This window comes from Manis pentadactyla, chromosome 7 (assembly GCF_030020395.1).
Source record: "Manis pentadactyla isolate mManPen7 chromosome 7, mManPen7.hap1, whole genome shotgun sequence".
Classification (NCBI taxonomy): domain Eukaryota; kingdom Metazoa; phylum Chordata; class Mammalia; order Pholidota; family Manidae; genus Manis; species Manis pentadactyla.
Window position 1 is genome coordinate 136,338,459 of NC_080025.1, and position 17,441 is coordinate 136,355,899.

Below are 17,441 nucleotides of genomic sequence, written 5' to 3' on the forward strand. Positions count from 1 at the left end.
CATACTTTACAAGAAAGTACTGAAATCTTACATTGTTTTCAGTATTATCCTGAATGCCTGGAAAAATACTGAAGAAACTGATACTTTTCCTTAAAGAGAAAAGAGAATTACCAAACTACTATAGCTTTAATATCTAAACTGTATGGGGATAGTTAGATTTTATTTACATTTTAGCTCATTTGCCAGCCTTGGAACAGTAAATAATTAAAAATTTTAAACCAATTCTACACCTGTTTCTTATAGGCCACAGTCTCTTTTGAGAAGATGGAGCATAATTAAGTAAAGCACTAATATGACTTCATAAACAGGACCATCAGAGCAACTCATTCTTTAAAGAAACTTAGTAATGGGAAATGTCTGACACACACATAATTAAAGGTAGGCCTCCAATGACCCAGACTGCTATTGGCACAGGAGTGAGTAGTGAGAGGTGGCAACCCAAAAGTGAAGGAGAAGACAGGAAAACTACAAATAGATACCGATACACAAAATGTAGAAATTCAGCATATTTTAAGGTATAAAGAAACAGGTGATAACTCTTGAAGGCATACAGTATGATAATGCATGTTCATAATTGTGAGACATACATGTAAAAGGCTTGGCATAATGCCTGGAATATAGTAAGTATTCAATAAAACTTAAGCAGCTGTTATTATTATTATTATTAATTTTTTTTCTGAGCCACCAAAACTTTTTTGAAAGTTAAACTGTAATCTGTATAATGATTAGTAAAAGAAGGCAAAGAAATAAGCCATTTTACAGAAATTTAAAAATTACAAGCATAACACACAAATAAAAATTCAAATAATACAGAAAAAGTATAAATCCTACCTTCCAGGGGTAACCACTGTTAAAGAGTCTATACTTTCTTCTGGACCTTTCCTATGCATAAACATGCACATATGAAAACAGAGCCCATCCCCGCCCTCACCACCATTTAAAGTGGTATTGTACTACACATATTTTTTTGCACTGCTTTCTTTTTCACTCACCGATATCCATACCATCTACAGAGCTACCTGATCCTTATGTCTTCAGTTTTTCCTGTTACAGTAAACATTCTTGTATATATTTGAATAGCATATATTTTTAGGAGTGAAATTACTGGAGCAAGGGGTGTATGAATTTTAAGTTTAGGGATTCTACCAAGTCCTTTCAAAAGGCCAAACCAACTTACACTCCCACGAAGACTGTTAATTTTAAAAGGAAGGCTATTCCTCACTTCCCAGCATTGTTCCCAGTGCTGGATGTTACCAATCTGAGAGGCCAAACCAAAGTGTATTCACTGTTGTGCTACTCCGCATTTTACTGATTATCACTGAACCCTTAACATCTTATCTAAGTTCATTCACGATTTGTATTTCTTTTGTGAATCATCAGTTCTTACCTTTGTTTTCTATTATCTTTTACTTATTGATTTGTAGGAGTCCTTTGCATAACAGAAATATTTCTTTGTTATAAATGCTATAATTATTTTTCTGTTTATCTTTCAATATTATTTTTATCATACAGAAGTTTAAAAACTTTGAATGTCATCATACCTGCTAATCTTTTCTTTTATATAATTTCTTGATTTTGTCTCTTGCTTACTAGGAAAGCCTTTCCTACTTCAAGGTTATAAAAATGATTTTGTATTTTATAGTTTTGTTTTTATATATAAACCTTGAGCCATTTGAAATTTATGTTTGTGTATGGTGTGAAAAGAAATCCTGTCATTAAAAATTTTAAATAATACTTAAAAGCCTTCAATAATCTGGACAATTCATACGTGCATTTTATTTTCTGATACCATGCAAAGAATGAAGTATTACTTGTATTTAGAAATACGAACATTTTGTCCTCTTTAATTCATTTAAAAAGTGGGCCCACATATATCATTTGAATTATTAATGCACATCAACCTTATTAAATAGGAAACCCTAGCACCTGGGATTGAAAAGAACATGGTGCAGGGTTCTGCTCATATTGGCCAACAATACTAGTCTTTTACTTTGATAGTCTTAAACCAGTGATTTTTTTGGGTTAAAAAAACCAACAATTTCTCAAAGAAACAGTAAATTAATTTCATTACATAAAACATGTATCTACCTACCCATTCATTTGGCTTCCCTTCCCCACTCTGTGATAGCACCTGGGGAACTTGTTAAAATAATAAATTCTATATTTATTCTTTAGATGGAAATAAAAGATTCACTCATTCTTGTGATAATGACTTCTGTCTAAGAAACCAACCCAAGTAGGACTGGGTATTCAAAGACATAAGGTTCACAAAGGACCAACTCCCTAATTTGGTAGCTGAGCAACTATGGGAGTCAGTACTTCCTATTTGAAAACTGTTGATTTATTGAGACATATCTACAGTATCTATCAGGAACTTTGTAAGCATAAAAAACACTGAAATATATTACAATATCTATTACAGCTAAGCTTTCTAAGTTTGTTCAGGTACTTAGTTCCAGTTCATGAGGCCTATGAAAGATTATTAACTTAAGTGCTTCAGCATTACAGCATGTAAAGATAAAAAGCAATGGAAAATTTTCAAGAATCAGGGAAAGGCAGACAGTGCCAATAGTTGCCTTTCCTTTTTGCCTCATGTGGAAATGGTCCTCAAAAAGACCTAATATTAAATGGATACTTGGAACCTGTTTATTTTACCACCCAGAAGAATTAAGCAGCAGTTCTCAAAGTGTGGTCTGTGGAAAAACTATTTTCACAATAACACTAAGATATTACTTGCCTTTTTTACTGTCACTATTTTACACATATAAGTGGAGTTTTCAGAGGTTACATGACATAAGATACTGCAACATAAAGAATGCAAAACAGAGAATCCAGCTAGCATTCTGCACAGACTTGCAAGAAATGTAAAACAATACCACTCTTTTCACTAATTTTTTGTTTGGGAAAATAGAATTATTCATAAAAATGTTATTTAACATGCAATGGCTTTATTTTTACATAAATTTATAAATAGTTAAAAACCTTAATTTTAATTTCAAAAATGGTAATTGTTACTTATACAAACGAAAGCTCTTTGGGGGTCTTCTATAATTCTTAAGCATGTAAAAGTATTCTGAGACCCAAATGTTTGAGATCTGCTAGACATAAGCAAAGTCCTTCTGAGTATTCTGTATTGGGATCCCAAAGCTCTAGGTGTACCACTGTTCAACTTTCATGAAATCATCTTTATGTGTCTATTTATCTGGCATCTGCATATAATCACATGGAATCCAAATCAATGAAATATGAACTGTGTGCTCTAAAAAGTGCTTAAAATCTGCATCTGAGTATCAGCCCCTCCTTTTAGGTAACATTTAGCTTTTTCTTACTTGGGGAAAGAGTGGTCTCTCATCTCTTTTCTTTTTTAGGCACTCTGCCATTAATCTCTTCATGGCTTTTGGACAGTTACTCCGTACCTTACTGAGATCTGGAGACAGATAGCCTCGTCCCACCATAAAAATTATCTGGGGAGGAAAAAAAGGTAAATAGGGAAGTTGAAAAATACATAAGCATTGAAAATTCAACAAACTGTGCACTTAGAACACATGTTACTTTTCTGTATGTACATTATACTTTAATAAGAAGTTCAAAAACAATCCTGATCCCTATACATCATAGATTGTAGGGAACCAATATTTACCAGGCTGCAAGCTGAAATCTTCGTAACCTCTGGACTGTTGTCAAGGTCTCCTAATTGCTACCCATGTGGCCAGTCTCTCTTATCCAATCCACTGTCCTACCAACAGGGCAATCATTCTAAAACAGATTGGATCATGCCTCTTTTCTACTTAAAAAATTATTTACTGAGCATTAATTTTTGGGCACTGTGCTAAGTCCTTTATATATATATATATATATATATATATGTAGCAGAAAGCAAAAAGGTCAACCTTTTAAACAATTATTTTGGCAACTGCATTTTTTTTTTTTTTGGCACCTGCATTTTAAACTCTTGTTGAGGAAATGCTAATGGGGTATGAGAATCAGACTCTTCCAGAGGGAAGAAGGCGAAGCCAGTGGGAACTCTTCTGTTTAATAAAGTAAGAGGATTTGTCTTCCTGGGGTACAAAGATTTATGATTCTCCTGATGTCTTAGTTTTCTAATTTTTGGCTCTTTTGAGAGTGGGCAGACAGATGTTAGGAGTCCTGGGACTCAGGGAGGAGAGAGGTATTTTGATCTTAGAGGGGCCAGATCCAATAGGGACAGACTAGGGTTAGGGGGAAGGAGCCCGTTAAGAGTTTCCGTTATGGCGCAGAGCTGATGAATTTTAGGAACAGCCAAGTTTGATACCCTTTTTGTTATTTCCTATATGGTGATGTGATCACCCTTGTTCAACTGTAAGCTGATTTGTCCGAGCACCACTAAAGTGGAAGTGTGAAGCTTATCCTTTCCCATCTCCCCTACTACAAAACTGCCCTACTTCCACTTACAAAAGGCACATGCACATAGAACTTGACTAGAGTACACATTGTTCCAGGGCATAAAACCACTGGGGGTACTAAAGGGACACTTCCAAATACTGGTCTAAGTGTGTTCTAATGAATGGGTAATAAATCCCTTTGTAAAGACAGTTGTATCCCAATTCTTTGCTTTCAGCAAAATTAACTGAATTGACAGCTATTAAAATAATTTTTAATGACAGGTTATTATGTAATTTTTGGTATGTTACAGAAATGAGTTCAAATAATTGAGTGATATGGTATATGGTAAAGCATTGATTCTACCCAAAGAGAGGGCTGGCCTTTGCCTCTGATTCCTGGGAGGAAATCCCTAAGGCCTTGGAACATCCTGCCTAATAAAAGTATCTTTGTTCACCTGGGGGACCTGGGTCATGCCAGATAGTCTATGCTATCAGTGTGACTTATGGAGAGGGCTTTGAGTCATGTGGTTCAGCTTGACTTCTAGAGGGGCTGAAAACTAAGGTCAGCCACAGAGGTAGTCAACCACATTTTTGTGACCGAGCCCCAATAATCACTCTGGACTCCAAGGCTGAAGTGAGTTTTCCTGGCTGGCAGTACTTTCTGCATGTTGTCATGCATTTCTGCCAGGAGAATTTAGTGCTGTCCAGAATTCCACTGGGAGAGGACACCTGGAACCTCCAAATATGGAACTCTCTTGGATTCTGCCCTATGTGCCTCTTCCCGTGGTGAATTTTAATCTGTATTCTTTTGTTGTAATAATAACCGTGAGTATTACCAATGTTCAGTGTGTTCCGTGAGATTTAATGACTGACCTGAGGGTGGTCTTGTGGACCAGTGACCTCTGCATATGGTTATAACAAAACCCCTAGCATTCCCATTTTCTTATTTATTTGAACAATATTTCTTGGTGCTTGCTTCCTTAAAAATAAAATAAGGAAAGGGACTGATGCTACATCTTAGCTCATTCTAGCAAAAGGCATATTTATCTATAAATATGTGAAGAGAAAAATCCCTTAAAGTTAAGATACATGAAAAAAAAATTTACCCTTTATGTTTCTGTATATTAAAATGTGCTATTTTCATGTTATAAATTATTAATAGCATAATTAAGAATGTAAAAAATTAACACACAGAGCCTAACATTTTTTAAATTCTTAATTTATATACATATACTTTGTTGCAGATATTATAACTTGAGTGATCAGTAAAAAGGTTTCAAAAGCATAAAAATATGTTACATTAGGAAAAAAATTCTATGGGGGAAGTAGAATACAAATAGTTAAAAGAAAAAAAAAGAGCCATGAAAATTTTCAAAAATTCATGATGAGCTTTTGGTATTTTTAAAATTTTTAAATTAATTAATTATTTTTTATTTTAATTTAAAAAAATTTTTGCAATCATTAATCTACAATTACATGAAGAACACTACGCTTACCAGGCTCCCCCTCTCACCAAGTCTCCCCCCCCACCCCACTACAGTCACTGTCCATCAGCATAGCAAGATGCTGTATAATCACCACCTGTCTTCTCTGTGTTGCACAGCCCTCCCCGTGTCCCCCAACAACACTATACATGCTAATTGTAATGCCGCCTTTCTTTTTCCCCACCCTTGTCCCTCCCTTCACACCCATCCTCCCCAATCCCTTTCCCTTTGGTAACTGTTAGTCCATTCTTGGGTTCTGTGATTCTGCTGCTGTTTTGTTCCTTGAGTTTTTCTTTGTTCTTATACTCCACATATGAGTGAAATCATTTGGAACTTGTCTTTCTCCGCCTGGCTTATTTCACTGAGCATAATACACTCTTGCTCCATTCATGTTATTGCAAATAGTAGGATTTGTTTTCTTCTTATGACTGAATAATATTCCATTGTGTATATGTACCACATCTTCTTTATCTATTTGTTTATTGATGGACACTTAGGTTGCTTCCATTTCTTGGCTATTGTAAATAGTGCTGCTATAAACATAGGGGTGCATCTGTCTTTTTCAAAATGGGCTGCTGCATTCTTAGGGTAAATTCCTAGAAGTGGAATTCCTGGGTCAAATGGTATTTCTATTTTGAGCATTTTGAGGAACCTCCATACTGCTTTCCACAATGGTTGAACTAATTTACATTCCCACCAGCAGTGTAGGAGGGTTCCCCTTTCTCCACAACCTCACCAACATTTGTTGTTGTTTGTCTTTTGGATGGTAGCCATCCTTACTGGTGTGAGGTGATATCTCATTGTGGTTTTAATTTGCATTTCTCTGATGACAAGTGATGTGAAGCATCTTTTCATGTGTCTGTTGGCCATCTGAATTTCTTCTTTAGAGAACTGTCTATTCAGCTCCTCTGCCCATTTTTTAATTGGATTACTTGCTTTTTGTTTGTTGAGGTGTGTGAGCTCTTTATATATTTTGGATGTCAAGCCTTTATCGGATCTTTCATTTATGAATATATTCTCCCATACTGTAGGATACCTTTTTGTTCTATTGATGGTGTCCTTTGCTGTACAGAAATTTTCAGCTTGATATAGATCCACTTGTTCATTTTTGCTTTTGTTTCCCTTGCCTGGGGAGATATGCTCAAGAAGAGGTCACTCATGTTTATGTCTAAGAGATTTTTGCCTGTTTTTTTCTAAGAGTTTTATGGTTTCATGACTTATGTTCAAGTCTTTGATCCATTTCGAATTTAATTTTGTGTATGGGGTTAGACAGTGATCCAGTTTCATTCTCTTACATGTAGCTGTCCAGTTTTGCCAGCATCATCTGTTGAAGAGACTGTCATTTCCCCATTGTATGTCCATGGCTCCTTTATCAAATATTAATTGACCATATATGTTTGGGTTAATGTTTGGAGTCTCTATTCTGTTCCATTGGTCTGTGGCTCTGTTCTTGTGCCAGTACCAAATTGTCTTGATTAATGTGGCTTTGTAGTAGAGCTTGAAGTTGAAGAGTGAGATCCCCCCCGACTTTATTCTTCCTTCTCAAGATTGCTTTAGCTATTCGGGGTCTTTGGTGTTTCCATATGAATTTTTGAACTAGTTGTTCCAGTTCATTGAGGAATGCTGTTGGTAATTTGAAAGGGATTGCATCAAATCTGTATATTGTTTTGGGCAGGATGGCTATTTTGACAATATTAATTCTTCCTAGCCAGGAGCATGGGATGAGTTTCCATTTGTTAGTGACCTCTTTAATTTCTCTTAAGAGTCTCTTATAGTTTTCAGGGTATAGGTCTTTCACTTCCTTGGTTAGGTTTATTCCTAGGTATTTTATTCTTTTTGATGCTACTGTGAATGGAATTGTTTTCCTGATTTCTCTTTCTATTAGTTCATTGTTAGTGTATAGGAAAGCCACAGATTTCTGTGTGTTAATTTTGCATCCTGCAACTTTGCTGAATTCTGATAGTTCTTGTAGTTTTGGAGCAGAGTCTTTAGAGTTTTTTATGTACAATATCATGTCATCTGCAAATAGTGACAGTTGAACTTCTTCTTTACCAATCTGGATTCCTTGTATTTCTTTGTTTTGTCTGATTGCCATGGCTACGACCTCCAGTACTATGTTGAATAACAGTGGGGAGAGTGGGCATCCCTGTCTTGTTCCCTATCTCAGAGGAAAAGCTTTCAGCTTCTCGCTGTTCAGTATGATGTTGGCTGTTGATTCTCTTTTTCTCTTAATAAGTCTGGCTAGAGGCTTATCTATTTTGTTTATTCTCTCAAAGAACCAGCTCTTGGTTTCATTGATTTTTTCTATTGTTTTATTCTTCTCAATTTTATTTATTTCTTCTCTGATCTTTATTATGTCCCTCCTTCTGTTGACATTAGGCCTCATTTGTTCTTCTTTTTCCAATTTCGATAATTGTGACATTAGACTATTCATTTGGGATTGTTCTTCCTTCTTTAAATATGCCTGGATTGCTATATACTTTCCTCTTAAGACTGCCTTCGCTGTGTCCCACAGAAGTTGGGGCTTTGTGTTGTTGTTGTCATTTGTCTCCATATACTGCTGGATCTCCATTTTAATTTGGTCATTGATCCATTGATTATTTAGGAGCATGATGTTAAGCCTCCATGTGTTTGTGAGCCTTTTTGCTTTCTTTGTACAATTTATTTCTAGTTTTATACCTTTGTGGTCTGAAAAGTTGGTTGGTAGGATTTCAATCTTTTTGAATCTACTGAGGCTCTTTTTGTGGCCTAGTATGTGGTCTATTCTGGAGAGTGTGCAATGTGCACTTGAGAAGAATGTGTATGCTGTTGCTTTTGGATGTAGAGCTCTATAGATATCTATTATGTCCATCTGTTCTAGTGTGTTGTTCAGTGCCTCTGTGTCCTTACTTATTTTCTGTCTGGTGGATCTATCCTTTGGAGTGAGTGGTGTGTTAAAGTCTCCCAAAATGAATGCATTGCATTTTATTTCTTCCTTTAATTCTGTTAGTATTTGTTTCACATATGTTGGTGGTCCTGTATTGAGTGCATATATATTTATAATGGTTATATCCTCTTGTTGGACTGAGCCCTTTATCATTATGTAATGTCCTTCTTTATCTCTTGTGCTTTCTTTGTTTTGAAGTCTATTTTGTCTGATACTAGTATTGCAACACCTGATTTTTTCTCCCTGTTGTTTGCATGAAATATCTTTTTCCATCCCTTGACTTTTAATCTGTGCATGTCTTTGGGTTTGAGGTGAGTTTCTTGTAAGCAGCATATAGATGGGTCTTGCTTTTTAACCATTCTATTACTCTGTGTCTTTTGATTGTTGCATTCAGTCCATTTACATTTAGGGTGATTACTGAAAGATATGTACTTATTGCCATTGCAGGCTTTAAGTTTGTGGTTACCAAAGGTTAAAGGTTAGCTTCTTTACTATGTTACTGTCTAACTTAAATCACTTATTGAGCTATTATAAACACTGTCTGATGATTCTTTATTTCTCTCCCTTCTTATTCCTCCTCCTCCTCCATTCTTCATATGTTGGGTGTTTTGTTCTGTGCTCTTTTTAGGAGTGCTCCCATCTAGAGCAGTCCCTCTAAGATACCCTGTAGAGGTGGTTTGTGGGAGGCAAATTCCCTCAACTTTTGCTTGTCTGGGAATTGTTTAATCCCTCCTTCATATTTAAATGATAATCGTGCTGGATACAGTATTCTTGGTTCGAGGCCCTTCTGTTTCATTACATTAAGTATTTCATGCCATTCTCTTCTGGCCTGTAAGGTTTCTGTTGAGAAGTCTGATGATAGCCTGATGGGTTTTCCTTTGTAGGTGACCTTTCTTTTCTCTCTGGCTGCCTTTAATACTCTCTCCTTGTCTTTGATCTTTGCCATTTTAATTATTATGTGTCTTGGTATTGCCCTCCTTGGGTCCCTTGTCATGGGAGTTCTGTGTACTTCTGTGGTCTGAGAGGCCATTTCCTCCCAGAGTTTGGGGAAGTTTTCAGCAATTATTTCTTCAGAGACATTTTCTATCCCTATTTCTCTCTTCTTCTTCTTCTGGTACTCCTATAATGTGAATATTGTTCAGTTTTGATTGGTCACACAATTCTCTTAATATTCTTTCATTCCTGGAGATCCTTTTATTTCTCTCTGCATCAGCTTCTCTGCATTCCTGTTCTGATTTCTAGTCCATTAATGGTCTCTTGTATCTCGTCCATTCCGCTTTGAAGTCCTTCCAGAGATTGTTTTATTTCTGTATTCTCCCTCCTTAGTTCTTGCATGTTTCTCTGCAAGTCCATCAGCATGGTTATGACTTTTGTTTTGAATTTTCTTTGAGGAAGATTGGTTAAATCTATCTCCCCAGATTCCTTCTCAGGGGAGGATGTGGAGGATGTCTGGGTTAGTCTGGTCGGGATCAAATTTTTCTGCCTTTTCATGTTGACAGATGCAGTGGTATGCTGTTGACTCGTCTGTCAGCTGGGAAAACCAAGACCCTTTCCACTTGCTCCTGGCCTTTCTTTACTGGGACAACAGCGACCCCTAGCAGCTTGTGTTGGGCAGTTGCACGTAGACTGGGTCTCTGTATCTTGCCCGGCCGCTATGGAGGAAGCTCCCTTGCTGTGGGCGTGGCTGGTCTCAGGCTGCTGCTCTGCTATGGCGGGGTGCCGGAGGGGGAACAGGCGGGGGGCTGTTTATTGCCGTGAGGGTTCTCAGAGCTGCTGCCCAGGGGGTTGGGGTGCCCAGATTTCCCCGGGATTTCCAGCTGCTTGGCTAAGTGTTCCGTGACGCTTCCATCCAGCTGTGGGGTCCCTGTCCCTTTAAGACTTTCAAAAAGCACTCGCTTTTCTTTGTCCCAGGGGCGCTTGCTGCAGGGACCCACTCACAGGTTTTACTGTCCTGTTTCCCTAGTTTCCCACACTCCTTGCACTGTGTGTCTGCACTCCAGGTGCAGATGGCTAGGGCTGGCTACTTAGCAGTCCTGGGCTCCCTCTCCCTCCCCACTCCGACTCCTCTCCTCCTGCCAGGAGCTGGGGTGAGAGGTGCTCGGCTCCCACCGGGCCGGGGCTTGTATCTTACCCCCTTCGCAAGGCACTGGGTTCTCGCAGGTGTGGATGTGGTCTGGCTGTTGTCCTGTATCTTCTTGTCTCTCTTTTAGGAATAGTTGTATTTGTTGTATTTTCAAAAATTTATGTTTTTGGGAGGAGATTCCCACTGTCCTACTCATGCTGCCATCTTAGGTCCGCTGCTTTTTGTATTTTTAGAGCATGTAATGGTAGGTATCAACACAGTATGATATTAAGATTTTTTTTGTTAAGGTATTATTGATATACACTCTTATGAAGGTTTCACATGAAAACAATGTGGTTACTACATTCACCCATATTATCAAGTCCCCACCATGCCCCATTGCAGTCACTGTCCATCAGTGTAGTAAGATGCCACAGAGTCACTACTTGCCTTCTCTGTGCTACACTGTCTTCCTCATGATCCCCCCCACAACATGTGTACTAATTATAACACCCCCAAATCCCCTTCTCCCTCCCTCCCCAATCGCCATCCCCCCACCCCTCTCCTTTGGTAACTGCTAGTCCCTTCTTCGAGTCTGTGAGTCTGCTGCTGTTTTGTTCCTTCAGATTTGCTTCGTTGTTATACTTCACAAATGAGGGAAATCATTTGGTACTTGTCTTTCTCTGCCTGGCTTATTTCACTGAGCACAATACTCTCCAGCTCCATCCATGTTGTTGCAAATGGTAGGATTTGTTTCTTTCTTATGGCTGAATAGGATTCCATAGTGTATATGTACCACATCTTCTTTATCCATTCATCTACTGATGGACACTTAGGTTGCTTCTATATCTTGGTTATTGTAAATAGTGCTGTGATACACATAGGGGTGCATACATCTTTGACATTTAGATTTTATTGGGTATGTTTAAAATAAGGATACAATGGATTATTTCAAATTCTTAACATAATACACTGGAAATAACACTCTGTGATTATTTAAACTTAAAGGACAAGTCTTTCTTGAATGTAATTCATGGGTAGAAGATTCAAATGGTACATAACACTACAAAGCCCACAGCTCAGTTTGAAATTCTGGGACTGGTCGTTTTCATTCTCAATCCACCCTTGGCACTGCTGGCACTTCCACCCCTCCGTCCACTCCTGTGTGTTACTGGAACATGGCTTCCTCCTCAACATCATCCCTGCGCTACCTCAGTACAACCATACACTTCACCGGGAGCACAGCCTAGGTTTTTTTTCATCTTTGTATTCTTCCACATCAACAATGCTTTGCATTTAGTAGGTATTGAAATTTTTCTTATTAAAATAGTTTGCATGTTGATGACACTGGTATTTGTCCTTTCCTGTCTTGAGACCTTGTGCTTAGGACCCAGACACCACGCTGTGGGAAAGTCCAAGCTTCCTGTGAAGAAGTCCTCACAAAAGGCCCACATGGAGAAGGACTAAAGTCTTTGGCCCTTAGCCCTGACTGAGCTTCCAGCTCAGCTACCCCACCTTGTCAGGTACATGAATGAACCATTTTGGAAACAGATCCATTAACACTCAGGGGCCTACCCCAGCCAGTACCACATGAAATAGAGATAAACCTCCTTCACTGAGAACAGCCCGAATTGCAGATTGGTAATTGCTTAAGCCACTACATTTTGGATGGTTTGTTATATAGCAATAATAACTACAATACACTTCAAATAACAGATAAATGTTATCTTTAATCTGACATAGCACTTCTGCTCCAAGAAAACAAAGGCATGAGAGTAGAGAGTCTATATACCTAGCTTAAATGAGCACATTATTATTCCCAACTTAGTGGAGAAGCTGCACTGCAAGAGGGAAGGATAGGATGATTAAAGAGCAAAATGGAATGATAAAAAGGGGAGAAAATGACACCAATTTCTCAGACTTTCAGCACTAAGGTAAGTAAAGTAAAAAGGCATGCCACCCTGCCAAGTAGCATGGGGATGGTCATAGCTCAAGGAGCTAAGAGACTTGTTTTAGGAAGGAATCTGCTCTTTACAATTGGAAGGAATTCTTTAGTCCTCTCTCTTATTTTTATAATTGGGAAAAAAAATAGATACCTAGAAAGGTAAAGTGACCAGGTCATGCAGGTCATGAGTCCAAGGCCTGCAATTACATCACACTGCTTAACTGGAATCCTGCTTTGAATTTACAGACAAAACCTGCCACCTCGGACTGTGGGGGTGAAGTGTAAGGGAATGGTCCCTATAATACATAATAAAGAAGCAACTGTCCCATCTCTCTGAAAAATATTCCTAGATTTTCAAACAGGAGTTTAATCGGAGAGCCATGGAGATCAAGGTAAGAGAAAGGGAAAGAAAAACCAAATCAAGGGGATGGATGGTGCAATACCTGGGGCTACTTCATTGAGGACAACCAGACTTACTGATTCAAGAGAGGGAGTTCTATCTGAAGAGGGTGGACTAGAAGGTAATGAAGTAAAATAGGGGTAATCATGAGTATAGCATTCCTTCACCTACTTTTTCTTCATCAAATACTCAACTTTGTTTCAGACTGACAGTTTCCAGAAGGCTCTAACTATATTACCAGAAAGAACTAAGTAGTAAAGGCCTTACCCTCCTATTGGTCTCCCCCTTCTCTCATGGAGAGTAAACCCTTGCCACATCACTTATTACACTCCCATGGAGGACAAAGTGCCTAAAATGTCAATAAGTGGATGAGTATAGCACTCTGGGATACTTTTATCCATATTTTTGAAATACAAATACTTCTTTCCATAATACAATTTCACTATTTTACTGAAATAAACTTATGGATTGGCAAATGGATTTCATCCAGATCTTAGGTTCAAAAATTTTTATTTGTAGTCTTTATGATAAAAAACTAAAACTAAACTAAAATTCTCATATAATTTCTCTAGAAAAATAGTATGCATAGGAAAAGTGGAACATGGTCCATGGTATTATCCTGTCTGGTCAAGTTAACAAGACTGTAAAGGCAAAACACAAGAAGCTTGCAAATTAGATAAAATCTTGCTACTCAAGACTCCCATCATCAAATCAATTATCTCAGTAATTTAGAATCTGTCACAAGTATAGTAAGTGCAATGTTCCAATTATGTTCTTTAGCTGGCATTTTGGTTCATCCTGAATCTATGGTTTCATGCAGGCTTAAAATATCAGATCATTGGAAGCGAGGTCATAGGCTTTTTTTTTTAACACTCAAAGCTAAGATTCAACATTCTAAAGCTAGGAAGCAGTAAGAAAGACCAAACAGCAACAAAAAATTAGTTTTGTGCTGATCTGTGTAGAAATGTAGTCACTTTTTAAATTCTTAAAATATAGAATCAGGACCACTGTTGGGTAAGAGCCATATGGTGATTTGAAAGTACATACAAAGTACATGGCAATGTAGATCACTTCTCTGATATCACATCATAGTTGAAATTCTTAGTGAGAGAGCTACTGAGAGCTAGCACCAAAAAGACTGAGAGCTGAGCTGTTGACCAAAACACACAGACTACTTAAATGAAGTAACCCATTTATATACAAAAACTATTATTTCATTAGGTTGGGAAGTTATGATGAAACACATAAAACATTCACATTCATTTTTTATTCTTTAGATTGGTGATTCTCAACTTTGTTATATATCCAATCACCTGGGAAACTTACTAAAAATGCAGGTGCTTGGATCCCAACCCATTGAATCACAGTGTGTTCCAGCATCTCTATTTCTTAACAAATTATCCTGGTATTATCCTGGTGATTCTGATGTAAGCCACAGTATAAAATATATTATTTAATCACAGTTTTACAGTCAACTATTGTTCTCTAATATATAGCAGTGAAACAACTGTAATCTCTCTCCAAACACATGCACACACACACTATCTAAATGTTGAGGTAATTTCAGCAAAGACAATTCATTTTTCTTGGCCAGAGTTAAAAGCCCAGGTGAATGTACTGTGGCTGGGATAGAAAAGCAAAGATCTGCATAAGACTACCTTGGTACTTATTGGAAGATAAGGGACAGAGAATAGCAATTCAGGAAGGGAGAAGTAAAAAAAAAAAACCCTGCTAGAAATCTCATTACAGAAAACTGAAAGCACAATATATACACATCTTTCATCTACCTAGTTTTAAAAAATAAAAAACCATGGAGAAACAGTAAAATAGAATCTGATAAAAAAAAAGTTCCTACCTGAGTACCTGCTCAAACAGCACAATCTGTTATACAGTAAATGGTTTACAAGCCCAGACGTCACAGTGGCAGACCCTGTTCTTCTGCCTGAACCATGGTCTAGAAACACATGAGGCGTACCCACTCCTGTACTTCCAGCTGCTAGCCCGAAGATGGGAACTTCATCCTATTACAACACTTACTGATATTTCAAGGCAAGGCCTTACATGCTGCTATTAGTGCTACAAGTACATAAAAGATTTCTAAAACCAGTCACAAAGACCAAGATATCATCATTCATGTTTACCCAGAACTCAACACTTTTTATTACTGTGAATTAGTTCCTTTATACAAATAGTAAAACAAACTCCAAGAGATGGCAAATATTTACCTGGTCCCTGTTGTTGATGTTTGAATAAGGTAACTGTCCCGTCATCAATTCATATAGAACAATCCCGAATGCATATACATCTGATTGAAAGCTGTAAGGGTTTTTATCTTGCATCCTGATTACTTCCGGTGCCTATTAGAACATAAAAAGAAAAAGATTCTTGTTTATTCTTCACTTCAACTGAATAAAGACTAAACACCAAACTCATAATTTCCAGAACAATATTTTTATCATTAAGTAACCCATCTAATATGTAATCAATTCTCTCATTAATGGTCAAAGAAATAAAACTGATTAAGACTAAAAATATGCTCTGTAAATTCTGCAACGGGTAGGATTAGCTGAGAGTATTATGCATTACTAAGATATTTTATCAGCTACCCTTTTTTTGCACAAATAATGTCACTGCTATTTGAATTCTTTCCGTGACTCACCCTATCAAAAATCAGTTCCCACTTCCCATTCCTGATTCAACAAAGAAACATTAGACCTGTGGTTATGTTTGGGAGTAACACAACCACAGTGTTAGCTGCCTCAGAACTGAAGTTTTCCCATTGGTACAGATGATTCTCATCTCAGGACACCTTAGACAATAATGGTAAAATTTCAAGACCAACAAACTCAAATTACTTTCCTGCCTCCAAAAGCAGAATAAACATGCCATGGATGCTTTAATAACAAAAATAATATACAGCAGGGAAATTTAGTGTAAGATGGTATAAAGAATCCTTTGGTGCTGCTTCTTGGGCAAAGATACAGACTGAGTCATAATTGCATCATTTTTACACATTTCAGTCACTATTCTACAAATAGATTTCTCATTAGCTGCTTACATGAAATATAACAAATGTTTGGCTAAATGTTAGCTTAAAAGACTTCTTTTGTCATGCATCTTCTGTATTGTTTCATTTGGAAGGAATTAGAGGAATTGGAGGGTATTAATAGAAACTTTTGAAAGCATTAGTTTGAGAGAAAAACCATGACTAACTGTAAAAATCAATGAAAGACCTGGGACAAGACCAGGGTTATTGGCCAGGGTAAGGCAGGTCAGACTATCTCATGAGCCAGGCATTAATGACACTCAGCCTCCCCTGCAAATCAGAATTACCTGTGCAGGCTTTAACCTCTCAATATCCAGACAATATTCCAGCTCAATAATATAACATCAGAATCGGGGGATGGGATGCAAGCACTGCTAGTTTTTAAAGCTCCCCAGATGATTTTAATGTCCAACCAAGGTTGAGAACCACTGATGGAAGATGTGTAGATCCTGATGAGAGTGAGAGGATGGGGGTGAAGGAGAAGGCTGTGTCTACTTACTTCTGTCATACATTTTATTGATAATTAGTTTTAGTAATACAGTAAAAAATAAACCACATACAACTGTGATGTAATGAACAAGCCAGAATACTGAGAGGCTAGTTTTGATACAGATGTAATTTTCAAAGCCAGAATATAATTTTTGTAAGGGACACAGTAATAAATCAGTTGAAGAACTTTTTAAAATTGTTTTATCTCATCGTTGTTGGTAGATGGCTTCATGAAAAGTTGTATGTCATTTATTTATAAGAAATGCATGACTGATGCTCAATTAATTGTGATTTAATTTGTAAAATTTTCACAAAGGTTTTTTTTCTCCTCTAAGATATAGATAAAACAAGTCTGAGAAGACTGGTGTAAACAATTCAGAGAATTACATAACCTTAGTTCTGACCCAACTCTTCTCTCCTAGTCTATGGATCTATATTTGTTTCTGAAGGCAATATCAACCTCAAAGGTTTATTCAACAACTAAGCTAATCTCCTGTGTTAAGACTCAGCTTGATGGAATAAAGGATGAACCCATCTACCTAGGTATTAACAAAAAAGTTATTAGAAGAAAATATGAAACTTCATTGTGTAACAATTTAATTGTATAACTAAGGTTTTGGGTAAGGACAAATCTGGAGATTTGACTGAACCTATTTCTCCCACACTAGTTAAAATAAGCACACCTTTAAAACATGTATCAACTGTTTCTTTGTAATTGTGGGTTTTGC

General features: G+C 37.2%; 1 protein-coding gene across 12 annotated transcripts in view; it reads right to left on the minus strand.

Annotated features, from left to right (window-relative positions):
* Positions 1-17,441, minus strand: part of BRAF (B-Raf proto-oncogene, serine/threonine kinase) — a 148,018-nt gene that overhangs the window by 13,257 nt on the left and 117,320 nt on the right. For 10 of the 12 annotated variants that reach the window (XM_057504836.1, XM_036926106.2, XM_036926107.2 and 7 more), the window contains 2 exons: positions 15,404-15,535; positions 3,330-3,464 (listed from right to left, as the gene is read on the minus strand). In XM_057504836.1, coding sequence (XP_057360819.1) covers positions 3,330-3,464; positions 15,404-15,535 — 267 coding nt within the window. Of the gene's footprint in view, positions 1-31; positions 90-127; positions 883-3,329; positions 3,465-15,403; positions 15,536-17,441 lie in introns of those variants that run through there. The other 2 variants (XM_036926104.2, XM_057504835.1) reach the window with 2 other exon arrangements.